The sequence below is a fragment of the Dendronephthya gigantea genome, unplaced genomic scaffold (assembly GCF_004324835.1).
Source record: "Dendronephthya gigantea isolate DGI-Jeju-01 unplaced genomic scaffold, DenGig_1.0 000149F, whole genome shotgun sequence".
Lineage (NCBI taxonomy): Eukaryota > Metazoa > Cnidaria > Anthozoa > Malacalcyonacea > Nephtheidae > Dendronephthya > Dendronephthya gigantea.
The window spans coordinates 80,853-108,060 of record NW_021163159.1 but is presented as its reverse complement, the minus strand read 5'-3'; the positions used below and the strand labels follow the sequence as shown (position 1 = coordinate 108,060).

Here is a 27,208-nt window from a genome sequence, read left to right as displayed (position 1 = left end):
TTCTTTCTTGGTTCTGCGTTTAATGAGTTTACAAATTCTCGAACATTTGCTCGCATTTCGCTTAAAATATTTCAAAACAACACTTCGTCGCTCCATCGCTCCTTATTGTATTTTGCGCTTCTAAACATTAATCGCGGCCTTATGCGCATTAATGCGCTGTTCAAGATGAAATCGCGTGTACCGGGGGGAACAACACACATATCATCGTAACGAATGTTACAAAATTTACAATAACCACAGTAATTCTTTCATATTTTGTTTAAATTGGAAAATGCTAAAAGAATATACAAATCAGAAAACTATATACTTGATCAAACTTCCTGATACCCACCCACATAGGATCAAAGACGACAAACAAAAAACACTCCGCCCCCCGGAGTTTACACTATGACTGACTGACTGTCTGATGTGAATTTTCGCCACTCACCACAATACTGCAAAGTTTCACAGAAACTTTGCACTAAAAACAAGACGCCTGTTCTGGCGTTAACTCCGGCGTGGCGCGCACGTGCCAGTCTTCATTATAAAGCATCTGAACATAAACAATACAGTTCATATTCATTTAGATTTGCGAACCTAAATGTTGTTCGATCGCGAAATTCAGAACTCAGAAGCACATCGTACTTTAAAAAGTATAGAAGTTCAATTGTTCAAACTTAATGTAAATAAACCGCATGATACATTCACTTTGTCTTACACTTTGCCTTTGGAATTCGTGCTTATATAGTTATATTAAATTTTCAATCCTGTGCAAACTGCGACGTGTCAACGCGCCCATACTGCCACATCTTGTTAAACGGCGAAATAGCAGCGATATTATTAAAATAGGACCAGAATCTACATGTATTAAATATATTCTTACCCCAATTCAATTTAAACTTAATCGAACAGCATCAAAAGCTAAGAACGGTTATTTGTTCCTCTTGGAGGAATTGCCGTATCATGCGAGCGAAATCGAATCGCGCATCGGAAAATTAGCCAAAGCTGTGCACCACCACAACTCTTGGGAGACAAGACTGGGACATAGATAAATCCAATCACATACACATTTCAAATACTAGTATATTTCGCATTGTAGACTTGCGACGACGAAAAATAATAAAAAAAACTAAAAGGGGACCGAGGCAAATTTTCAACTCCGTCGCTGACGCCGGAGTAATTACATAAAGACGTGAGAATTGAATTCGAATTCTCGGATTTAGAGTCCGATGTTATAACCATTACACCAATATAGGCCGTATTCTCTGGCACGAAAAGTCGCTTAGAAAACGATTTTCGTTGCCCCCCTTCGGGCACTACTTGAAAACACGATAGACGAAGGTCTAAATTTACTTGTTTTCACCTTCACAAAGTTGCAGTTATCGAGCATTTCATCTTCGAAAAATCAGTGAATTTGCATGTTTTGCAATACACCGACGCCATTTTGATTCAGGAAATGTGTGAGATACTTGGTGTAATATACGACATATATAGCAGATTCAGCAGTTTTATACCGGTATTTACATGAAGCTCCGGCATTTTTGCTGTGCAAGCAGGTTTCAACAAGGAAGCTTTAAGGAGCTGTTTACATGAGCCCGGTTACCCAAGATTCAACGAAGCATGAGATGATTTTGAGGTATTGAAATGAGCAGATAACATGATCCTGGCAGTCGTATAATCACCACAATAATAGCATGTGCTTGTTTGGTGTCATAAAGACTTATTTCAATACCTCAAAGTCCTCTCACGCTTTGTTGAATCTCGGGTAACCGGGCTCATGTAAACAGCCCTTAAGTGGAGTTTTACGAGGTTTTTCGCAAATTTTCATAGTTTTTCAAAACTAAATTAGTCAGAGAAGACTTAGACAACAAGTAATCGGAAAAACATCCGCAAATTTGCGATTTATATCATCCACAAGCGTTTTGTTTCTAGCCAATTTATATAAAATAATTACTACACAATTTATTTTCAGCATACCCTTTATTTTATATTAACTACTTTTATAATACACACGTTTTCTCAACAAAACTATTTACAACATCTCAGTTTTTTGACAAAGTTAATTACCAACGCCAACATCTATTTAAACGTGATTTGCAACGTACAACTACTGTACATGTTAAAATATTGAACACGCATACCAAGGTTGATATAAGCCATACGTTTTAATACCATTGTGGGAGAATTACGAGCGCCTTATAATTTTAAAACACAAATAAGATTTTGAACTCAACCCGACTTTTAATCGGACAGCTAATACCACAACTCATCATCGACGTCATCTCCGAAATTCAGATTAGATCCTGATCCTTCAAGTTCATCATCGTCGTCAGATTGAGCCAGGCCATAACAGCTATCATCGTCGTTACCATCTTCGACTACTGCATTCTGGCAGTCACCGCACGAACACAGGTCGGTGCATTTTAAGTCCAAGTTATCTCCAGCTCGCCAACCAGTGATGGAAGATCGACTTCTGCACTTAAACACTGATACCATGATGCTGCTTGATTGCTAATGCCATTACCGGTAAAAGCAGGAAAGCCTTGTAAACAAAGAGCATCATCCATGCCCAAGAATTTCGAGATAACTGGTACTAACACGCAACGACGTCTATCTCCCGTCGTTGCTATAAAGCGAAGACACCTCCTTACTTGTAACACTATCGTTCGGGGAATCACCGGGATATAAAACATAGCATCTTTCTTTAGCAGTTACGTACATAGTTGAAATGGAACACCACCGGGAGGAGTTACATGACCTCCAGTGTTCACATAAGAAAGATATGAGGGATTCCTTGTTTTCACCGCATCTTAAACACTTTTTCCACGGTTTTGGAACACTCTGATTTTATCCGAAGATTTGAACTTTCTGGACTCCTTTTTCACTTTTCAGCTCTTCGTTATCTCTCTGCATTCTTTATGCTCAACTAAGAATACCTGTCTGCAACAATCTAATCGTTTGGAATTATACTTTCGTGCTAGCGTGATGAGGTTTTTAAAAGAGCATCTTCGCCAAATATTTTCCATTTTCCTTTCATCGACTGAATAACTGCCATAACATCTACAATCATTGCATTGTTGTTAAATGCACAAACATTGACTTCTGGATTTCCAGATTCATTTTCTAATACTTCAGCAAGTTTAGACTTAGGCCAACTTGGCAGTTTTCACATGTCCTCTCACGTTTTCATAAGGAAAATGTTTGAAATTTGTTCTGTTTCAACTTCGTAAAGATGTCTTGGTCTTCGCCCAACAAATTCGTTTTTAGTAGATTAATGATAATAAGATAAAGGCGTTGGTTATTAACTTTGTCAAAAAACTAAGATGTTGTAAATAGTTTTGTTGAGAAAACGTGTGTATTATAACAGTAGTTAATATAAAACAAAGGTTATGCTGGAAGGGAATTGTGTAGTAATTATTTTATATAACTTGACTAGAAACAAAACGCTCGTGGATGATTTTGATGCGTGTAATTAAAATTGGCGGATGTTTTTCCGATTAATTGTTGTCTAAGTCTTCTCTCTGACTAATTTAGTTTTGAAAAACTATGAAAATTTGCGAAAAACCTTGTAAAACTCCACTTAAAGCTTCCTTTTGAAACCTGCTTGCACAGCAAAAATGCCGGAAGCTTCATGTAATTACCGGTACAAAACTGCTGAATCAAAAGGGCGTCGGTGTATTGCAAAACATGCAAATTCACTGATTTTTCGAAGATGAAATGCTCGAGAACTGCAGGTTTGTTAAGGTGAAAACAAGTGAATTTAGACTTTCTATAATTTATCCTAATTTTCTATCGTGTTTTCAAGTAGTGCCCGAAGGGGGCAACGAAACTGAACGATAATCGGCTACAGAATACGGCCTAATAGAACCTAAACATCTACCAAAGTTACTGAGTTTGAGAAATGCAAAGTAATTATATTCGCGATTTGTCAGACGCGCTTTATATTAACTCAGTTGTTAGAGCTCTGGTCTTGTAAACCAGGGATCCAGAGGTCAAATCTCTTATGAGGCTTTTGGTTTCATACTTTTGTAAATTATAGGAAACTATGGCATTAACTATGGCAACTATACAGGGTGAGTCAAAAAAACCTGACACCTTTGAAATTCAGATTAGCCCTATAGCGGCAGGTATGTGACAGAAGTTGCTTAAAATACCTTTTGGGTATACGAAGCATATCAAATAATTGAACCCATTAATTAGCCTAAAACATAAAGGTTGTGATGAACCCATGACCTCTCGCACCCGAAGAGAGAATCATACCAATTGACCAGCAAGCCCTATCTGGTTAGAAGTCGAAATAATAATCGCTGAGATTAAAAGCAATTTTATGGAAATGATGAGAAAAAAATTATCATGTATTTCATTGAAGAGTGAAGACAATACCACTGTGCAACTAGCAGCTAAGTCGCGCGGTTTTATATCAAATAAATGCTTGTTAATAATGGTAATAGAACGAATAGGAGTGCAATTAATGCCAAAATCATACGAGTGATTACAAAATCAACCGACCGCGCAGCGGGAGGTTGATTTGTTAAGCACGAGTATGATTTGGCATTAATTGCACGACTTAATTCGTTCTATTACTTATTAATTATCCATCTTCTGTAATCAAAAATTCTGGTCATTTTCTTCAACAAATATATCATTTAAAAGGTCAAAATTTTCAAAATCATTGTCAAATTCCTCCATTTTTAAAAATTTCGCGCCCCAAAAGAAAACAAATTCTTATTTTGTATCCTGAATGCTGATTGGCTACTTGTAAAGCTATGCTGAATTTCATTGGCTATGAAAAAAAGTGCGATTACAGCTCACCAAGAGTGAGATTAATGATTAATCGCACTCCTGTAAACCAATCAAATTGAAGTATTTGACAGTGATTGCAGAAGATGGATAATTAATGTTGAAATAAATTAAGACTGTTCTAAATTATCGTAAAAAACACTTTTTATAACACGTTTGCACTCATTCTGCATCTCTTGACACTATTCATCTATTTATTTACTATGCCCAAGTTTAAGGGGTAGGTACGTTACCTATATGAACAAGTTTGCTATTGGTTGATGATAACAATAGAACACCAAAAAACACAATGAATTATCCCCGAACCGGTGCGGAGCACCGTGCGAGGGTACTAATTCCGCCCGAAGATTAGGAATTAACCCCGGTATTCTGACAGAACATAGACGAATCCAAAGTTGCCCAAATGTCATGGACGTTCAATGGTCATTGTACTTGTGCGCATGTGCGAAATTTAAACGAAGAAAGAACGGTCGTCTACAACTTGCTGATTGGCTAAGACAAAAAGAGAGCATAATATTTTACATCATAACCAAAGCATGGATATATTGTTTAATGTTTGTATATGAGCACCAATTATGCTTTCAAGTATACATACGACCATATTAGACCATTTAACCAGCGTGGTTATTCATTTCAAAATATTTGACATCATAACGAAAGCATGGTTATTGTTTAAATAATGTTTTTATAAAATTATGAGCAGCAAACATGCTTGAAAATTGAAACTTTAAATAGGACCCGAATTAGACCATTTAACCAGCCTGTCTATCAATGCCAAAATATTTGACATCGTAACCAAAGCATGGTTCTATTTTTTTAATGAATTCACGTTTTGAAGTGACATCATATTTTGATTCAATAGACGTATCGGAACACGCCCATAAAGAAACCGGAAAAAAGATTTTTATCTATTTATCCAAAATATTCGACATCATAACCAAAAAGCATGGTTATTAGCTTATACTCTTAAAAAAAGTCTTAATTTCGAGTGGAATTATACACACTTCAAATTAAAGCCAAAAACAGATGATAAAAAATTTATCAATGTTTCGGTCTTCCGTCAGGAATCGAACCTACGCTTTGGCGATGCCGGTGCAGCGTTCTTGCGAACTGAGCTACAGAGGTAGCTGAGAAGACCACGCGCGGTTAATGTGTATAATGATGGTAACGCCGGGAATATGTGTGGCTAAATCAGTTATGATTTTTTGCCTTCTTTCGATGAAGGTAAATTCTATAGGGTGAAAGAGTATTAATTTCGTGTGCAATGATACAGACTTCGATATCAAACCAGGAACAGTTTATAGAAAAATAAATCAATGATCGGTCCTCCTGCAGGAATCGAACCTACGCTAGTCTGATGAGATATGACCACGAAACACGCTTACAAATTAATATGGGTCAATCATTTGGCCATTAAAACAGCGTGCTTGTCCATGTCTCAAAATATTTCTGTGGTATAATAAGCCAAATGTGGTTAAATTTTTTAATGTTTGTATATGACCACCAATCATACTGTCCAGTTTACATTGGACTATATGAGACCATTTAACCAGCGTGGTTATTCATTTCAAAATATTTGACATCATAGCTAGCCAAAGCATGGTTATATTGTTTAATGTTTGTATATGAGCACCAATTATGCTTTCAAGTTTACATAGTGAACATGCACAATTCAACGAGAACGAACGACTATGCAGTTATGTTAATAAGTGTTTAATATGTTAATATATCATAACAAAACACATTTGTACCAAACTGCTTGTGCACATTTATAAATACATAGTTACAAAGATCTTGGATGATGAAAATAATGTCGAAATGATTATGCTGTGTTTTCTTTGGGGATTCATCCCTTTATACCCATTCATACGGTTTAAGTGCTTTCAAAGCAACGCAATTTTTTTCAAAGATGGATGACTTAGAAGCAAATGCGACTGCTTTGCACTTGATGACTTGTTCACAGTTTTTATTCAGTTTTTATTTGCTGTATACTTACCTGCGATTAGAGCAAGTATTGAAATATCGGAAGAAAACTACATAGTATTAAACGATGAGATAAACCCTTTGTTGCAATCATCCGCCTTGTTAATTGAGAGTTTCAACAAATTGGTAGCCCTTGCGGCCTTAAAATTATACTCCTTTCTTCGTTTCCTAACCTTACAACTTGACAAGGAGGCATTGTCCGTAGCAAAGTCAAAGCTGTTTGCAGAATATTTTAAAAGCATTTAATTACATAGCAAGCAAAGGGCTATACACAACTCTCAAGAGTGCATGCTTAAAATATACTGCAATACAGGGTGAGTGAAAAAAACTGAAACCTTTGAAATTCAAATTAGCCGCATAGCGGCTGTAATTTGACAGAAGTTGCCTAAAATTTTTGATGGGTATACTGAGCATGCATATTATATTAATTAACCTGAAACATAAAGTTTGTTCCCATTGGGAGTTAAAATGCATTCTAAGCTCTGTAAATACAAAAGAACAGTTTTATCAAATCGTTTTTGTTGATGTACATGGGAATTGTCATATTCCAGCAATAAGTTCGCAGCTAATTTGAATTTCAAAGGTGTCAGATTTTTTTTACTCACCCTGTATATATGTAAATATGACGGTAATTGACACGCTAATTGTTCAACTTTTCCGTTAACAAGTCGTCTGGGTTTGAAGTTTTATTTGTTCCTTGTCAGTGAATTGTTTATGCTAATCGGCTTGAAACGGAATAAAATTATCACATTCGTCTAAATGCTTGTCGAAAATTCATATTTAAGGTCTCATCCAGTAGCCACGCGAGTTTAAACGAGTGCACACAACTGAGTCACTCGGTTAATGAGGCTACTTGTTCGTTCTCGTTGAATTGTGCATGTTCACTCATACGACCATATTAGATAACTTTCACCGTAGCACAAGAAGGAACGAATATGCAGGAATTTTAATCACTTGTGCATAGAATTTTATGCTCGTTATGCACATATGAACGAGATAAGACAAATACGAACGAGAATACCGACAACAGGAGACAGGAGATTGCATGTGTATAAATCTGAGTAATATGCATTATTTAACTTTGAATGCCTTTGGCATATTAAATTACTATCTTCATAGTTCTTCTTGTTGTCAAACCACGTACACGCTATTTTTGACGTTACCACGTATCAATGGTTAACCCTACTAACTATACAGAAGCTTATTTACAACTTGCTCTATAGAAGTATTTATCGCTGTATAACACATTAACACTATTTATAATTGAATGCCAGGCTGATTTGTCATGCAATTGTCAATAAACGTGCACATGCCTAATTGCCCTGTACTTCTGCATGGTAAGTACCATAAAACCATACAGGTATTTCAATAAAAATCATTAGTTATTTCATAAAGCTGAATGCGCATTGCCATTGGGATTTAATCTTGCTAATTAATTTTATTGAAAACCAAATTATACATATTTACCACAACAATGCCTCCACGACGACAGATTCAACGAATTGGTGGGCTAGAAAGGGAAGTTATCTATGAACATTATAGAAGAAATGGCCCATTGTGGGATATTATAATCAATGATGTTGTTCGAGATGAACGCTTCGACGATATCCCTGCACCTGTGCAGGAAATGTATGCTGGACAACGAGCCGCCACACGTCGAAGAGTTTGCGAGTTTATTGCACGAGAACAAAACAAGTAATAATATTATGATTTGTTAAACAAAAATTGATGTTTTTGAGGTTTTATAACTTCAGTCTTAACATATAATTATTTTCCCGATGATTATTAAGTGGACTTTTGGAGCGGATGAATGAGATGAGATATGCTAATCCACAAAATGCCTTTGATCGAGACGCAGCACAAGCCGCGATAAATAATCGCATCGAAGCGCATGGTGAAGAAATAGGGATGAATAATGTCCGAAACCACGAAGGAGGACTTTATGCAATGCAAGGTAATGGCTTTTACGAAATAAATTTAAGGAATGGTGAACCTATCGGTCCTATCCAAAATCATGATGAGGCGCCAATTCAGCCAGCTCCACGTGAAGCACATGCCCAAGGAGAAGTACCAGCAGCACACCATGGTCAGCAAGCTCCAGGTCAAGCCCCACGTCAAGTACCAGCAGTACACAATGGTCGGCAACAGCAAGCCGCGGGTCGAGCCCCACGTCAAGCACCAGCAGCACACCATGGTCACCAACAGCAAGCTACAGATCAAGGCCAACGTCAAGCACCAGCAGCACACCATGGTCACCAACAGCAAGCTACAGGTCAAGCCCTACGTCAAGTACCAGCAGTACACCATGGTCGGCGACAGCAAGCCGCGGGTCGAGCCCCACGTCAAGCACCAGCAGCACACCATGGTCACCAACAGCAAGCTACAGGTCAAGGCCAACGTCAAGCACCAGCAGCACACCATGGTCACCAACAGCAAGCTGCAGGTCAAGGCCAACGTCAAGCACCAGCAGCACACCATGGTCACCAACAGCAAGCTGCAGGTCAAGGCCAACGTCAAGCACCAGCAGCACACCATGGTCACCATGGTCACCACAAAAGTTATGGTTACAAAACGTTTAAAGTAACTCCACAAAACAGGAAGTAAAAATCTTATCTCTCTTTCAACCGTCACTGGACTAACCATGAACAATCCGCTAAGCATGACAAGTTCAGGATACATTCGAAGCCAGATGATAAACATGAGTATCCGATTTCGAATATCAAGTGAAAAGGGGTTGTTACGAATCCTTAGTCTCCGACGACGGGTGAACATTTGTAAATGTGGTGTCACATCATTAACTATTCGTCGAAAGGATTCGATGCTTTCTCCAGTCAAGCTCCAAAATAAATGCTCGCAAGTTTCCAATTCTTCGAAAAAGTTTCTCCCACGGAAATTAGAATGGACAAAGTTGGGATGCAGTGTATATTCCACTCGCGGTCTGGGTATATGTATATGCCCGCATGTAGCTGCCAGTGCAATGAGTGAAAGAACGAAGAAGTGATTGGATTGACTCGTTATTCCTAATCACATCGTATTCCTCTTGCGCTACTGCTTGAAGAGTCGGCAAATATACTGATGTTAAACACATAACAACATTATTCAAATGTATTAGGGCTATATTCAGAACTTGCATTTCATTTGCCATCTTTAGTAATTTACCAAAGTTGTTTGTTTGTAATACCCCAAAAAAGCGCACACAAATAAAACCCCTATTGTTTGCGAACCCTATACTTTATTTATTCAATAACAATGACCCTGTGGACAATTGTGCTGTTAGGATACGATTAAAAACCTCATATATTCCATATTCCCTATATTTGTGTTATTAAGCAAAGACAAAGTGGTGTTCATAAAAAAGGGTTGCCTTTCTTAGATACAAACATTGTAAAAGGGTAAAATTGTTGCTTGTAAGAAAAAGCTAAATTACACATGTTATATATGTTCACCAAAATTCAATACTTTTAATCTTTGCTGTCATTATTCACGCATTCTAGCGCTCAGCCCAGTGCTACAGGGTTTTAGAACTTCTAACAATAGGCTAGTTTAATGACTCCGGATTTTTTACTTGTTTTTGAAAAAAAACAAGTATTTATAAATTGGCTATGTATACTGATATCCATGCTTTAACAGCTGTGCTTATTTTGATTTGATCACATAATAAAAGCCAACCTCTGGGGAATGAGGATTTCACAATTCTTTCGTCGCGTTAATGATATTAATGATATTAATGAAGCTATTCGTTCGTTCTCGTGCTTCGGTGAAAGTTATTTATTAGACCATTTAACCAGCGTGGTTATTCATTTCAAAATATTTGACATCATAACCAAAGCATGGTTATATTGTTTAATGTTTGTATATGAGCACCAATTATGCTTTCAAGTTTACATACGACCATATTAGACCATTTAACCCGCGTGGATATTCATTTCAAAATATTTGATATCATAACCAAAGCATGGTTATATTGTTGAATGTTTGTATATTAGCACCAATTATGCTTTCAAGTTTACATAGGACCAGATTAGACCATTTAGCCAGCGTGGTTATTCATTTCAAAATATTTGACATCATAGCTAGCCAAAGCATGGTTATATTGTTTAATGTTTGTATATGAACACCAATTATGCTTTCAAGTTTACAAACGACCATATTAGACCATTTAACTAGCGTGGTTATTCATCTCAAAATATTTGACATCATAACCAAAGCATGGTTATTGTTTAAATAATGTTTGTATATGAGCAGCAAACATGCTTGAAAATTGAAACTTTAAATAGGACCCGAATTAAATCATTTAACCAGCCTGGCTATCCATGCCAAAACATTTTAGATCGTAACCAAAGCATGGTTCTATTTTTTTAATCAAGTCACGTTTTGAAGTGACATCATATTTTGCTTCAGTAGCCGTATCGGAACACGCCCATAAAGAAACCGGAAAAAAGGTTTTTCTCTATTTATCCAAAATATTCGACATCATAACCAAAAAGCATGGTTATTTGCTTATACTCTTAAAGAAGGTCCTAATTTCGAGTGGAATTATACACACTTCAAATTAAAGCCAAAAACAGATGATAAAAATTTTATCAACGTTTCGGTCTTCCGTCAGGAATCGAACCTACGCTTTGGCGATGCTGGTGCAGCGTTCTTGCCAACTGAGCTACAGAGGTAGCCGAAAAGACCACGCGCGGTTAATGTGTATAATGATGGTAACGCCGGGAATATTTGTGGTTAAAGCTGTTATGATTTTTTGCCTTTATTCGATGGAGGTAAATTCTGGAGGTTTAAAGGGTCATCATTTCGTGTGGAATGATACAGACTTCAAATTCAAACCAGGAACAGTTGATAGAAAAATAAATCAATTATCGCTAGTCTGATTTGACATGACCACAAAACAGGCTTACAAATTAATATGGGACAATCATTTGGCCATTAAAACAGCGTGCTTGTCTATGTTTCAAAATATTTGGTATCATAACTAAAACGTGGTTAAATTTTTTAATGTTTGTATATATGATCACCAATCATACTTTCCAGTTTACATAGGACCATATTATAGACCATTTAACCAGCGTAGTTATTCATTTAAAAAAAATATAAGCATGAGAGCGTCAGCATTTAAACGTCATTCTGCAAACTATTTTTTAAAAATATCAAATGAAATCATGGAGTCAAATATTAAAACAATAATAAAAGATTTAAAGATCGTCACAGCACAGAAACAGTTTGTAAAATAGGAACGACTCGTAGTTTATAATCTTTGAAGTGGTAGGTGTCTATATTTTCCTTTTCAGTTTTTGCTGTAAGAATGCATTGTTATTTTGACAAGTACGAGCTTGATGTGTTGTTTTACAAGGAGCTAACCGACCGTTTAAAGTGCGTATATCAACCTCAGGGAAATAACCCACTGAGATAGATTAGACGATTTTAAGAACATTTTCAATATATTTGATAAGTCGAAAATTTGATCTTCATGTACTTTTCGGGCCTCAAAGTTGGCTTTTTCGTGTTTGACCGTGAGGTGCTGTTAGTGGGAACTAGTTGCCATTGGAGAACACGCTAATTTTGTAAACAAGAAACACGCTTTAATGCAGCAATAAACTACGAAATCTTGTAGTATATAAACTTTTTGGTTCGTTTTTCGCTAAAACGACGTGTTTCTTGTTTACAAAATTAGCGTGTTCTTCAATGTACGTCACTTCCGGTGAAAAAGGGCAACTAGTTCCCACTCACAGCACCTCACGGTCAAACACGAAAAAAGCCAACTTTGAGGCCCGAAAAGTACATGAAGATCAAATCTTCGACTTATCAAATATATTGCAAATGTTCTTAAAATCGTCTAATCTATCTAAGTAGGTTATTTCCCTGAGGTTGATATAGGCACTTTAAACGCCTTGTTTGTGTGTAAATCTCTCCTTGCCTCAAGAGTCTCTAGTGTATCTCTAGGGAGACCAACGATATCCATGGCCCGATTTTGAATGTGTTGTAAATCCTTAGCCAAGTAGTTAGGGATCCCACCCCAAATTGGTGAAGCGTACTCAAGAAGAGGGCGTATTTTAGTTATATATGTGGTCACACCAATTTCAGAAGGAAGATTTGCTTTACGGCATACACGTAGAAAGCACAGTCGTTTGCTCTCTCGATCATCTACATATGCATTCCATTTTAAATCGTTTTGAACATGAACGCAGAGTAACTTGAAGGTCTCAACCCTGTCAAAGCCAAAGGCTGTTCTCTTCAGTTCAAGCGAGAGAGGCGAACAGGGCTTGCACGGGAATCGAACGCGTGACCTCTCGCACCCTAAGCGAGAATCATACCACTAGGCCAGCAAGCCAAGTGCAGAACACGGGAAGTTTTCTTTTTCGCATATTTCATCGCTCACAATAAAGGCGATGTATAGCATGCATGCATGGAAAATATAAAAATCTTTTCAGGTCATATTTATTACAAGCCAAGTTACTCTAAGTGAAAAAAGACTTGTAGGAATCTTAAATCACTGTTAGTACCGAGACCAGACAAACGCAATGGTAGAAAAAAGACGATAATTGTAAACACGATAACAAACTAGGTTTAACCCTAGAGTCTAGAACTACGGAATTGGTTTCATTCAGTTCTAAACATTTTTACCGCGGAGCTGAACTATGAGGCTACACAAGAAGTTTCATTATTTACCATGCGCAAGTTTAAGGGTTAGGTATACGTTACCTATATGAACAAGCTTTGCTCTTGGTTGATGATAACAATAGAACACAATAAAACCCAATCAATTATTATAGATATTGATTTATAAAGAACAAGTCATGAAACTTTGTTCAGTATCGTTATATACAAGAAGCCGGTCAAAACACTCGTTCATGTTCGTAGATACTTATTAAGTTTAAGTTGAAAATGAGGAAAGCCTCCTCAGAGATTCGAACTCTGGACCCCTGGTTTACTAGACCAGTGCTCTAACCACTGAGCTAAGAAGGCACCCGGAAAAAAAGCTTGCGCGAATAGAAATGTAAACAAATGTTTCAAAAAACGAATTTTGCAGGTAAATTTTTTCACGGCGATTATTAAATGCGTAATGATCACAAATATTTAAGTCTTTTACTCACCCTTACCATACACAGTTAAAAAAAATCAAGCCTTATCAGAGAGTTGAACTCCGGACCCCTGGTTTACGAGACCAGTGCTCTAACCACTGAGCTAATAAGGCAAACCCGTAATACTTTTGAAAAAGGTAAAATGAATCATCGGCGAAAAATAGTTATTCATGCCAAGCTAAAACTAAAAGGAAAAATGTTAGTGTTAAAGTTTGGTCGATCAATTCAGTTGCTTTCACAAACACCGTTAATGAGATTATCTTGTAGACGATGGCAATGGTAATCATACGGTCATATGATAGTTGAAAATGTTACAGTGTTATTTTTGAATTACAAATTATTCTTGGGTTATGAAAAATGTGCCACGCACTATAAAAAGTCGCACAAATTCATTTTCCTGATGTTCAGTACTTGTATATGATGATTGACAAGGTCTTCATTGTTGACATGCCTACAACGTCTACATTTATGCATACTAGATCTCCTCCTTGTATGTATATTGATAGGATTGATGCTGCATGGGAAAAGTTTTAACGGGAGATTGCAATTTGAGCTCAACACTACTTTCTTTCTTAAAAGCTAAGAAAGAAACTCAATCGCGCAAAAATTTCAAGTTATGAGGGCGATCAGGGCTTGCACGGGAATCGAACCCGTGACCTCTCGCACCCAAAGCGAGAATCATACCACTAGACCAGCAAGCCACACCTGTGGAAATAGTTCATTATCTTTCGGTGTAATTTTAAAAAAATCCGGTATATTACATGAAAAACTAAGGTTCAAGAGACTTCCGTTAATTCGTGCGGAAAACACCCCATTTTGCTGTTGAAAACAAGCCTATAAAAGAGCAAAAATTTCTGAGTAGAGGTCCCTTTGACAAGAGGTAATTACGTTTTAGTCCAATCACCATGTTTATTTACATTATTTTTTTGTAACCGAATGGGGATGCATAAGTTTGCGTTAATAGGGTATAATATTAACTATTTCTCATCAAGTATTAGAAATTTTAACTGCTCTGACTGGTATTTTTTAAAAAAATGAAAAAAAATATTATGTCGTATGTTTTGAAACGAAATTCCACCTGGCGGCAAACAATTTCTCCGTGTTACATGAACATCTTTCGGACTATCAAGAGTCGTAGTCGGCAGGATTTGAACTTGCGCGGGAATATCCCAACAGATTTCAAGTCTGTCGCCTTAACCACTCGGCCACGACTACATAATTGCTTAGGCGTCGCTTATTTTGCTTTAGCACGGATAGCTTGAAACTTACCTGTTTATTTTACCACAGATTTCACGTCGTGGGCACGTTAATAGGTTCTCTGGAATTGGTATGCCTTCCAAACTGCTTTTCAATTGCCAGCAGAATTTTGGAATTATAATAAGACTGAAAAAAAAGCAAAGGGTCTCGGGGAACTCGCTGTGACGGTTGGCGGAAGCTTTTATCATAGGAATTAATTATTGATAGAAATCAGGCAGTTCACAGGGCGTGTAAATAGATCATGCATCAGTGATTGTGCATCACAGCATTCAGCAGCATATCCGAGACAGCAATTCAACTGCAATCAATGGCTGCTAATTCTGATTTCGAGCCTTAGCAGTTTTGGTCATGGGGTTAAGTTTTTATTTCTATTAGTTGTTCTCTACAGTATAAGATATTACACGCTTTTTTATTTCAAATTAGAACTTATTGTTCGCTAAGGAACTTTACTGTTTTCCCTACTAGTGTTTACAAAACCTTAAAGCATAGCGTTCCCGCCTATCTCATACTCACACACACTAAAACATATTTTGATCAAAAGGTTATATACAGCCATTAAAAAATTTGCATATTATCATTAGTCACGCTTGAATCTACCATTAATTTTCACGTCTCTAACATAGCCACCCCCGTGAAATACCATCGTTTTTCACTTAATTTGGGCCTCTTCTAAGAGGCAGAGCTTAGAGACGGGTCTTCTATGGATTCCAGTTTTCGTTTTGACTTCTACCGATCTGATTTGTTCATCAGGTCCTTTGAAGACTTTGATAATCTTGCCCAGCGGCCAATATCCGCGCGATTTGTTTTCGTCCACTACCAGTACCAAGTCGTTTTCCTTTAACGGTTGAACTTCAGTGTTCCATTTCACTCTGGATGTGAGTCGAGGGAGATATTCTTGAACAAAGCGTTGCCAGAAATGATTGGTCATAATCTGTGCATGTCTCCACCTTTTCCTACTACATAAGTCTGAGACGGTGAAGACCCCGGGTGGATAATTGAAGTTAGCTCGACCAAGTAGGAAATGATTCGGTGTGATAGGTTCCAGGTCATTAGGATCGTCGCTTACAGAAGTGAGAGGTCGACTGTTCAAGATTGATTCGATTTCAATAATTAGAGTGTTTAGAGTGTCCAGATGCACACTCTGATTTCCCAGGATCGCACGAAGAATTTTCTTGACAGAGCGCACCATTCTTTCCCAAACTCCTCCAAAATGTGGGGCCATTGGAGGGTTAAACTTCCAATCAATTCCTCGTTGTAGCAGATGGTCCTGGATTTGTTCCTGATTCCAAGATTTCAGGCATTCTTTAAGTTCACTTGCTGCACCAACGAAGTTTGTTCCATTATCCGACACAATACACTTTGGCTGTCCGCGACGAGCTATGAATCTCCGAAGAGCGAGTATGAAAGCATCAGTGTTGAGGGAACCAGCCAATTCTAGATGTATGGCTCTTGACGTCAGACATGTAAATAAACAACCCCATTGTTTCTCTACAGTTCTTCCTCTTTTCACCAACATTGGACCAAAATAATCGACACCAGTGTTGGTAAAAACTGGACGTCCAACTGCGAGACGGAGTGATGGTAAGGCCGACATCAATGGAACGTTTGGTTTAACTGACTTCTTCTTGCAGGCGAAACACTTGTGAAGAATCTGACGAACAAAGGATTTCCCTCTGGGGATCCAAAATCTCTCCCTCAACAACGCCAAAACATGTTCTGTGCCAATATGCCCTTTACGAACATGTATATCTTCCACGATGAGTGTAGTGATATGGTGTTTCCGAGGTAGAATTATTTGGTGACGAGATTCATACGAAATTGGGGCTCGAACCAATCTTCCGCCCACGCGAAGTAAATCATTCACCAGAAAAGGTTGTAAAGGCAGTAGCTGGGTAGATGTGGGTAAAGGTTTTCCTTTCATGAAACACGACAGTTCAGTGGAGAAATGTTCCTGCTGTGCTTGACCAATCCAATACATTAGTGAGGCGTCGATCTCTTCAACGGTAAGGTAAGAAGGAAATTTACGTCATTGAAGCTTAGCTAGGAACCGTTTGACCCAAGATGTGACCCTTAGCAAGCGGAAAAGCTTTGAAAACTCTGTAGGATCGATTATAGGAGAGGTCGCTTTAATAACAGCAATAATGGGGCACTCGTTCTCCATTCCGCAATTGGTTTGGGTACTTTGTTTAAAATCAGGTTGGATTGGCCAATGCTCTTCAGACTGCCAGAGGAAATCAGGTCCCGACAACCAACGGTGTTGTTTCGAAAGTTGTACAGGCGATAATCCTCGGGATCCATCATCAGCTGGATTAAGAGCACCGGAAACATGATGCCATTCTTGGAGTTTCGAATTTTCTCTAATTTCTGAGACTCGGTTTGCGATGAATGTAGGAAATCGTCGATTTTCGCTCATGATGTATTGTAAGACAACGAGTGAATCAATCCAATAGAAATTTTCGTGTACAGATACATTCAGTTCTTTCTGTATGGATGTGCTCAGACGGGTAGCGAGAACGGCGGCTTGCAACTCCAATCGAGGAACTGTCAGCGGTTTGAGAGGAGGGACTCTTGACTTGCCGACAAGGAATGCACACGAGATTTTTGACGACACATAAATATATCGAAGGTAGATCACTGCAGCGAATCCTAGCTCAGATGCATCCGCAAACACGTGCATTTGACAAACACTAACTTGCTCGTCGGGGTACAGCTTCAAACATCGTGGGTAGAAGAACTTCTTTAATTCTTCCAACTCCGTCTTCCAGGTTGTCCAAGCCTGCAATACGTCACCAGTTATTTCTTCGTCCCAGTCCAGCTTTAGACGCCACAATTCTTGTAAAAGACACTTGGCTTTGAAGATGAAAGGGGCCAGCAACCCCAGAGGATCGAAAATAGAACTTGTAACTTTTAGTATGTGTCGTTTCGTAGCACCATCAACGGACGAAACATTGAATTTGAATTGATCACCTTCTATGTCCCAAGCGACACCGAGAGTTCTTCCCATTGGCAGTTCTTCAGAGGCAAGATCGACAACTGAAGTAGCAAGCTCTGTTTTTGGTAGAGCTTGTATCACTTCTCGACAGTTGCTGAGCCATTTAGTAAGGCGAAAACCACCCCTTCGAAGGAGATCCATCAACTGGTACGCCAATCTAATTGCTTCATCGATAGTTGGAACAGACTTTAACAAGTCATCCATGTAGAAATTGCGTAACACCGTCTGAATAACAACGTTATCGAAACTTGACGCATTATCAGTTGCCGTTCGTCGCAGAGCATAACTTGCACAGCATGGAGATGATTTTGCCCCAAAAATATGCACTTGCATTTGATAGGATTCGATAGGTTGACCAGGGGTGGAGACGTTTCGCCACAGAAATCTCAGCGATGTTTGATCATCTTCCTTTACTTTTACCTGGTGAAACATGGCTTCTATGTCAGCTAACATGGCAACCTTTTCGGATCGAAATCGAGTTAGTATTCCTACCAAATTGTTAAGTAAATCTGGACCGGTAACTAACTGATCGTTCAGACTGGTTCCACGAAATTTTGCCGCTGCATTGAACACAACTCGGAGTTTCTTATGCTTAGCTTGCACTGAATGGTGTGGAAGGTACCAAACTTTCTCCGGTTTTGATTTGGTTTCGTCTGAACTGAGCTTTCTGGCATATCCTTTTTCTAAGTAACCATGAATGATATTCGTATAGGCTGTTGCAAGTTCAGGGTCTTTCTGAAATTTCTTTTCTAAGTTTCGAAAACTCGTTTCAGCTAAAACACGATTGTAAGGTAGCACTGGATTTTCACATCGCCAGAGCATACCGACCTCATATCGTTCGCCAGTGTATTTCGTGGTCGCTTCTAGTGTTCGAATTGCATTTTGATCCTCCATAGACTGGGGAATTTTTCCTTCAAAGGAGCAGCCGAATGACTCGGTTCTCCAAAACTCCTCGACTCTACGATGAAGATTCTCGTCGGAAATGGAAACGAAGTTAACATTCGCGGCTGTGAAATGCTCATTCCGTTCTTTAAATTCAGCTTTTGATCCCAAAAGTGTCCATCCAAGTGCTGTACGAATAGCCAATGGCTGGTTTTCGGGACCCCGTCGTACTTCGAGGGCAATCAACGCTTCAGGAATATTGGCCCCAATCAATAAAGCAATGTCACAAGAGCTAACGTTTGGAAAGTCCAATCCGTCCAAGTACGAGAAAGCTGCTCCGTTTGGCGAAACGCGTTGGTGACGAGAAGGAACGTTCAAATGTGGAACTGTCCATGCTTGATCAACCCTAATTTCTGTAAATGGAATTGCACTTGCTGCTGGACTGATTGTGAAATCGACAAGTCTAGAAGAACAGCATTCTCCATTGGATACGACTGTTCCAATTGATAAGCTTTTCATCGGTCCTTCAAGTCCTAGTTTGTTGGCAAGGTCTTCTCGAATCAATGTTGCTTCTGAACAAGGGTCCAATAGCGCAAACGTGTTGACCTCTTCACCTTGGGCATTTTGTACTTTGACAGGTACCATCTGCACAAATACTTTGGTGTTTTTAAGGATTTGTTCTCCTTCATCTGTCTTCAGATGCGTTGAAGCAACAACAGGCTTTTCTTTGTTATCGTCTTCTGTATTGACTCCCACGGATTTAGTTTTAGTACCACGGACTTGCATCATTTGAGGCGAGTCATGTAGACTTGAGTGGTGTTTCTTGTTGCAATTGAGAACACGACATACGAACTTTGATGAACACTTATTAGCATGATGTCCAGGTCGTAGACAATTGTAGCAAAGTCCTTTTGTTCTCACGAAAACATGTTTCTCGGACGCTGACTTGTTTTGGTATTTCCAACAACGACCAAGATAATGCTTGAGTGGACAAAGAAGACATGGTGTTTCCACCCTTGTTGGTGACGTGCAATCATGATCTTCGTCTGGGAATGAAGTCGCAAATGTTCGTATGCGAGTGGAAGGTATTTCTGGAGCTTTCGTGTCTGTTCTTCTTGTAGATTTATCATCTACTGGCAGATCTGGGTCGTAAGCCGTCTCCACTTCTTGATTCATCCAGATCTCGAAATGAATGAGATTCGGCATTTCTTGAATTCGAATTGTTCGTGATGTTTTAGCCCAGGAACGACGTAAACCAGGTGGGAGACGCGCAATTGCCATTCTTAAGTTGTTACTTGAGAAAAGATCTGAGAAGAAGTTCATTCTTTCCAAGGTGAATATGCAGTTTCGTAATTCGTTATGAAATTGACTCAAAGCGTATCTGTTTCCAGGGGGAATCCTGTCAATCACTGCCTTTTCAATCACTGCTCGAGCCACTATCACTGGATGACCAAAACGCTTCTTCAACCACTTTAAGGCTACGGCATACGCTTTTCCATCGCAACCAAGACCTTGGACTAACAACTTGGCTTGTCCATCTAAATGCATTTGAAGTTGGGTCATTCTGCGAGTATCCGTGGAGTATGGTTTGTTGTGAACGTGTTCGTAAAATCGCTCGACAAATCTTGGCCACTGAATTGGCTCACCATTGAACCGAAGAAGCTCAATCTTTGGGACATCTCTATTATACTCCAGACGTAACAGGGATTCTTCTAATGTCATACCATGTCGACGCTCGTATGGAATAACCGTTTCCTGGTATGGGATTAGTTTATCGATCCAGCTATCCAGACTTTCATGCTGTTCAGTCACGCTATCAACTTTGGTTGATGAAGAAGCTATTGGAAAATTCGTTTGAACTGGAGGATGAAGGCTCGGAAAACTAGGTGTTGGAGTTGGGATAGGGAGACGCAAACGTGGTAATGGTTGGAAGGATTCAGACGAAACTGTGGAGATTGGGGACATTGGTTCAGCATGATGGATTGTTGCTCTTTGACGTGTATCCGGTAATGTGGGTAACTGCTGATCTGATCTGAATGTTGTACTAATGGGGCGCGTTGGTGCCATTGGCATTTTGAAATTTCTTGATATCAAATCCCACTGGGAACTGAGGTGACCCTTGAACTGGCACTTCAGGTTTTGTTGATTGTGAACGATGTGGTTTGTTCTGTGTAACTTTCACAGAATGAATTTCATTGGAGGCGTCTTCAGGAGGTTGTGGCCTTTCAACTTTTGAAGGACTTGATTTGGACGATTCAGAATCACGTTGGAAAAAAGGCACTTCTGAATCTACTTCGTCGAACTCTTTTAGCCTTTCTTCAAGGTGCGCGTCACGCATGCTTTCAAGATCACGTTGAAATAATTGCGATTCCAGTAGACTCAATTCAGCTTGGTTAGCCGCAGCGATTACTTGTTCTTTGGTCCGTGAAGCCTTTATCTCCGCTTCAAACTGCAATTGTCGCATCTTATTGTTCAGAATTTCTTTCTCCAAGCTTAGCTCTCGTTTTGCGGTTTCTTGGGCTTGAGCTGCTTTCATCGCATCAATGCGTGCTTTACGCTCAAATTGTTTAGCAAGGTCTGATAATGCTAATGATTTGCTTGTTGATGATCTCTTTGAGCTTGGTTTAATGGGTTTATTTGTCATAGGTAATGAACACGGCGGTAATGAAGCATGTTCCGTTTCATCGCGCGAAGTATCGATTTTTGACTGACTCATGTTAACGTTTGATGGCGAGATTATTTCAGATTCCTGTTTTGTTAGATAGCTCTCGATTTCCTCTAGACATAATTTTTTAGCTTCGCATGCGTTTGCGAACCATTCTTCTGCTTCTCGTTTGTCGGTTTCCAGTACTAATAGGTTTGTCAACGCTTCGTTAATTGTTCTAATATTCGGAAATAAACGCTCGGTTATTGCATTTCGTATTATATTTACTTCGATTTGGTTGCTCTTTTCTTTCATGAGCTCTTTCACTTCGTTTATCTTTCTGGTTAGGGCAGAAAGTTTCCCTGCGCGGGACGCCTTTGTGGATTGGATTTTCTGCTCGATGATTTCTTCGGCATCTCTTTCTGGTGGAACCACCGTTCGCTTTTTACTTTCGTCGCCCTCGACCAGTCTTTCCGTTGTAGACATTTGATTATTTGAGTTTCAGTACTGCTATCCGGTTCGAAGGACCATTATGTTCGCTAAGGAACTTTACTGTTTTCCCTACTAGTGTTTACAAAACCTTAAAGCATAGCGTTCCCGCCTATCTCATACTCACACACACTAAAACATATTTTGATCAAAAGGTTATATACAGCCATTATAAATTTGCATATTATCATTAGTCACGCTTGAATCTATGTTGTTCGCTAAGGAACTTTACTGTTCGCTGAACATTATGTTCGCTAAGGAACTTTACTGTTTTCCCTACTAGTGTTTACAAAACCTTAAAGCATAGCGTTCCCGCCTATCTCATACTCACACACACTAAAACATATTTTGATCAAAAGGTTATATACAGCCATTAAAAAATTTGCATATTATCATTAGTCACGCTTGAATCTACCATTAATTTTCACGTCTCTAACACTTATATACGATGAGCCTACATAAGAAGTTTCATTATTTACCATGCCCAAGTTTAAGGGTTAGGTATACGTTACCTATATGAACAAGCTTTGCTCTTGGTTGATGATAACAATGGAACACATGTCAATAAAACCCAATGAATTATTATAGATATTGATTTATAAAGAACAAGTCATGAAACTTTGTTCAGTATCGTTATATACAAGAAGCCGGTCAAAACACTCGTTCATGTTCGTAGATACTTATTAAGTTTAAGTTGAAAATGTGGAAAGCCTCGTCAGGGATTCGAACTCTGGACCCCTGGTTTACTAGACCAGTGCTCTAGCCACTGAGCTAAGCAGGCATCCGGAAAATAAGCTTGCGCGAATAAAAATGTGAACAAATGTTTCAAAAAACGTATTTTGCAGGTTAATTTTTTCACGGCGATTATTAAATGCGTAATGATCACAAATATTTAAGTCTTTTACTCACCCTTACCATACACAGTTAAAAAAAATCAAGCCTTATCAGAGAGTTGAACTCCGCACCCCTGGTTTACGAGACCAGTGCTCTAACCACTGAGCTAATAAGGCAAACCCGTAATACTTTTGAAAAAGGTAAAATGAATCATCGGCGAAAAATAGTTATTCATGCCAAGCTAAAACTAAAAGGAAAAATGTTAGTGTTAAAGTTTGGTCGATCAATTCAGTTGCTTTCACAAACACCGTTAATGAGATTATCTTGTAGACGATGGCAATGGTAATCATACGGTGATATGATAGTTGAAAATGTTACAGTATTATTTTTGAGTTACAAATTATTCTTGGGTTATGAAAAATGTGCCACGCACTATAAAAAAGTCGCACAAATTCATTTTCCTGATGTTCAGTACTTGTATATGATGATTGACAAGGTCTTCATTGTTGACATGCCTACAACGTCTACATTTATGCATACTAGATCTCCTCCTTGCATGTATATTGATAGGATTGATGCTGCATGGGAAAAGTTTTAACGGGAGATTGCAACTTGAGTTCAACACTGCTTTCTTTCTTAAAAGCTAAGAAAGAAAGTCAATCGCGCAAAAATTTCAAGTTATGAGGGCGATCAGGGCTTGCACGGGAATCGAACCCGTGACCTCTCGCACCCAAAGCGAGAATCATACCACTAGACCAGCAAGCCACACCTGGGGAAATAGTTCATTATCTTTCGGTGTAATTTTAAAAAAATCCGGTATATTACATGAAAAACTAAGGTTCAAGAGACTTCCGTTAATTCGTGCGGAAAATATCCGATTTTGCTGTTGAAAACAAGCCTATAAAAGAGCAATAATTTCTGAATAGAGGTCCCTTTGACAAGAGGTAATTACGTTTTAGTCCAATCACCATATTTATTTACATTATTTTTTTTGTAACCGAATGGGAATGCATAAATTTGCGTTAAAAGGGTATAATATTAACCATTTCACATCAAGTATTAGAAGCTCTGACTGGTATTTTTTAAAAAATGAAAAAAAATATCATGTCGTATATTTTGAAACGAAATTCCACCTGGTGGCAAACAATTTCTCTGTGTTATATGAACATCTTTCGGACTATCAAGAGTCGTAATCGGCAGGATTTGAACCTGCGCGGGAATATCCCAACAGATTTCAAGTCTGTCGCCTTAACCACTCGGCCACGACTACATAATTGCTTAGGAGTCGCTTATTTTGCTTTAACACGGATAGCTTGGAACTTACCTGTTTACTTTACCACAGATTTTACGTCGTGGGCACGTTAATAGGTTCTCTGGAATTGGATCTGGAATATTCCTGCCAAGCTAAAACTAAAAGGGAAAATATTAGTGTTAAAGTTTGGTCGATCAATTCAGTTGCTTTCACAAACACCGTTAATAAGATTATCTTGTAGACGATATCAATGGTAATCATACGGTGATATGATAGTTGAAAATGTTACAGGGTTATTTTTGAATTACAAATTATTCTTGAGTTATAAAAAATGTGCCACGCACTATAAAAAAGTCGCACGAATTCATTTTCCTGATGTTCAGTACTTGTATAATTTTTATGATGATTGATAGGGTCTACAACGTCTACATTTATGCATACTAGATCTCCTCCTTGCATGTATATTGATAGGATTGATACTGCATGGAAAAAGTTTATCTGGAGATTGCAACTTGAGTTTAGCACTGCTTTTTTTGCACCGCATTATTAAGATGAAGTATTTTTACATATATTCCCCCTATTCCAGGTATGGAGCCCTGGTTAACAAATATAATATAGAACATGCATGTGACCCAGAGAGTCATTCAAAAAACCTAAACTGCATGGATTGTTTATCAAACGTACGGCTTTTTCCCACGAAAATAAATTGGGATTTTTCAAGCACTAATGGGTACCATAAAAATATTTAATTTTTCTTTAATTTATAGAACAGGAAAGAGCGAGCGGAGTTGAACTACTGACCCAAGTGACCTGTCAACCTGCAGTCGGATGCTCTACCGCTATATGCTACTCTCTCTGAGCGTTCCATGCAGCATACCCGTCATATGCTATATTCTTAGATACCTGTAAGAGAAAGCCTGAAATAAAAAAATACATAAAGACGGAGAATGAATGTTTTCAAAGAGTTTCTACCAAAAATTGAACTCCGATTCTTGAAATCAGAGTCCGAAGTGATAACCATTACACCACAGACCCTAAAAATCTATCAAACTTACTGACGAATGTTGGCTGCATAGTATATAATTATGTAGTTTGCTACGCGCATGCACATTATTAAGATAAAGTATTCTTATAATTATATTCGTGTTAAGCTTGCACATACGCCTCCTTAGCTCAGTGGATAGAGCACTGGTCTTGTAAACCAGGGGTCCAGAGTTCAACTCTCTGATGAGGCTTTTGCATACTTTTGTATTCACAAAAGTATATAGGCAACTATAGCAACTATATAATTTATCCTACACAGAGCCCGCAGTGCTAACCATTACACCACAGGACATAAACACCTAGAAAAATTACTGAGAAATTCCAGGCTCTACAGTATATCTATGCACGCCCATTATTAAGATAAAGTAATTATATTCCCTGTATTCCAGGTATGGACTCCCGTTTTACAAATTTATAGAACATGCATGTGTCGAAGAGAGTCATTGAAAAAACACTAAACTGCAAGGATTATTTATCAATCAAACGGATTGTTGCAACGAAAATAAATTGGGTTTTTTTAATTCACCAATTAGTACGATAAAAATGTTGGATTTTTTTTTCATTCATAAAAGAGAAGGGAGCGAGCGGAGTTGAACCACTGACCTCTCGATGTGCAGTCGAATGCTCTACCACTGAGCTACACTCCCTGATCGTGCGTACCTTTTTGATGCTATTCTCCTAAAAGAACATTTCTTGCTGTTCTTACCTTATTCGAAATAGCACAAGTTTTATATTCATAGCATAGAAGCAGTGCATGTGTAGCAAGCAGGGTGGCGCAGTGGAAGCGTGCTGGGCACATAACCCAGAGGTCAATGGATCGAAAACATTTCCTGCTAAAGTTATCATTTCAATAAAAAAGATCTTTTCGAAATCTAATTCAAAAACATATATTTTTTCTCAAATGGGCTATAAGAGAAAACCAGAGCTAAAAAAATTACATAAAGACATAAAATTAACCGTTCCAGCAAGGTTCTACCCAGACTTGAACTCGGATTCCCGGATTCAGAGTCCGAAGTGCTAACCATTACACCACAGAACCTATCCATCTACTGAAAGACACAACAGAAATTGGTGTTTGAGACATTTCAACCCGGAAATATAATCGCTGGTTCCCAATCGTGTATTTCTGTACCGCTATCAAAGAGAAACCTTTTGAATAGCATGAAAAAGTTCAATTTTTCTTCGGAATACGTATTCTGCAATCTTTTGACGACTCATCATATACATCTGACCCGCGCTGTGATATATAGTCTATATACACGCACATTATTAAGATGAAGTATTTACATATATTCCCCCTACTCTCTCTGAGCGTTCCATGCAGCATACCTGTCATATGCTATATTCTTAGATACCTGTAAGAGAAAGCCTGAAATAAAAAAATACATAAAGACGGACAATGAATGTTTTCAAAGAGTTTCTACCAAGAATTGAACTCCGATTCTCGACGTCAGAGTCCGAAGTGATAACCATTACACCACAGACTCTAAAAATCTATCAAACTTACTGACGAATGTTGGCTGCATAGTATATAATTATGTAGTTTGCTACGCGCATGCACATTATTAAGATAAAGTATTCATATAATTATATTCGTGTTAAGCTTGCACATACGCCTCATTAGCTCAGTGGTTAGAGCACTGGTCTTGTAAACCAGGGGTCCAGAGTTCAACTCTCTGATGAGGCTTTTGCATACTTTTGTATTTACAAAAGTATATATGCAACTATAGCAACTATATAATTTATCCTACTCGGAGCCCGAAGTGCTAACCATTACACCACAGGACATAAACACCTAGAAAAATTACTGAGAAATTCCTGGCTCTACAGTATATCTATGCACGCCCATTATAAAGATAAAGAAATTATATTCCCTGTATTCCAGGTATGGACTCCCGTTTTACAAATTTATAGAACATGCGTGTGTCCCAGAGAGTCATTGAAAAAACACTAAACTGCAAGGATTATTT

The 27,208-nt window shown here is 38.4% G+C and overlaps 1 protein-coding gene and 11 non-coding genes across 12 annotated transcripts; 2 read left to right on the top strand and 10 right to left on the bottom strand.

Moving 5' to 3' along the window:
* Window positions 1-13,021: 13,021 nt before the first annotated feature.
* Trnap-agg lies at window positions 13,022-13,093 on the bottom strand. Its single transcript has one exon. It is a non-coding gene; the product is annotated as a tRNA-Pro (tRNA).
* A 562-nt stretch (window positions 13,094-13,655) lies between these two features.
* On the bottom strand, window positions 13,656-13,728 carry Trnat-agu. The gene has a single exon. It is a non-coding gene; the product is annotated as a tRNA-Thr (tRNA).
* Window positions 13,729-13,884: 156 nt separating this feature from the next.
* Trnat-cgu lies at window positions 13,885-13,957 on the bottom strand. The gene has a single exon. It is a non-coding gene; the product is annotated as a tRNA-Thr (tRNA).
* Window positions 13,958-14,473: 516 nt separating this feature from the next.
* Trnap-ugg lies at window positions 14,474-14,545 on the bottom strand. Its single transcript has one exon. It is a non-coding gene; the product is annotated as a tRNA-Pro (tRNA).
* Window positions 14,546-14,977: 432 nt separating this feature from the next.
* Trnas-uga lies at window positions 14,978-15,059 on the bottom strand. The gene has a single exon. It is a non-coding gene; the product is annotated as a tRNA-Ser (tRNA).
* Window positions 15,060-17,127: 2,068 nt separating this feature from the next.
* Window positions 17,128-20,538, bottom strand: LOC114536852. The gene has a single exon (XM_028558189.1). The coding sequence runs from the start codon at window positions 20,536-20,538 to the stop codon at window positions 17,128-17,130; it is 3,411 nt and encodes a 1,136-aa protein (XP_028413990.1).
* Window positions 20,539-23,045: 2,507 nt separating this feature from the next.
* Window positions 23,046-23,118, bottom strand: Trnat-cgu. The gene has a single exon. It is a non-coding gene; the product is annotated as a tRNA-Thr (tRNA).
* Window positions 23,119-23,635: 517 nt separating this feature from the next.
* Trnap-ugg lies at window positions 23,636-23,707 on the bottom strand. The gene has a single exon. It is a non-coding gene; the product is annotated as a tRNA-Pro (tRNA).
* A 423-nt stretch (window positions 23,708-24,130) lies between these two features.
* Window positions 24,131-24,212, bottom strand: Trnas-uga. Its single transcript has one exon. It is a non-coding gene; the product is annotated as a tRNA-Ser (tRNA).
* A 1,144-nt stretch (window positions 24,213-25,356) lies between these two features.
* On the top strand, window positions 25,357-25,429 carry Trnat-ugu. Its single transcript has one exon. It is a non-coding gene; the product is annotated as a tRNA-Thr (tRNA).
* A 384-nt stretch (window positions 25,430-25,813) lies between these two features.
* Window positions 25,814-25,885, bottom strand: Trnac-gca. Its single transcript has one exon. It is a non-coding gene; the product is annotated as a tRNA-Cys (tRNA).
* A 967-nt stretch (window positions 25,886-26,852) lies between these two features.
* Window positions 26,853-26,925, top strand: Trnat-ugu. Its single transcript has one exon. It is a non-coding gene; the product is annotated as a tRNA-Thr (tRNA).
* Window positions 26,926-27,208: the final 283 nt, after the last annotated feature.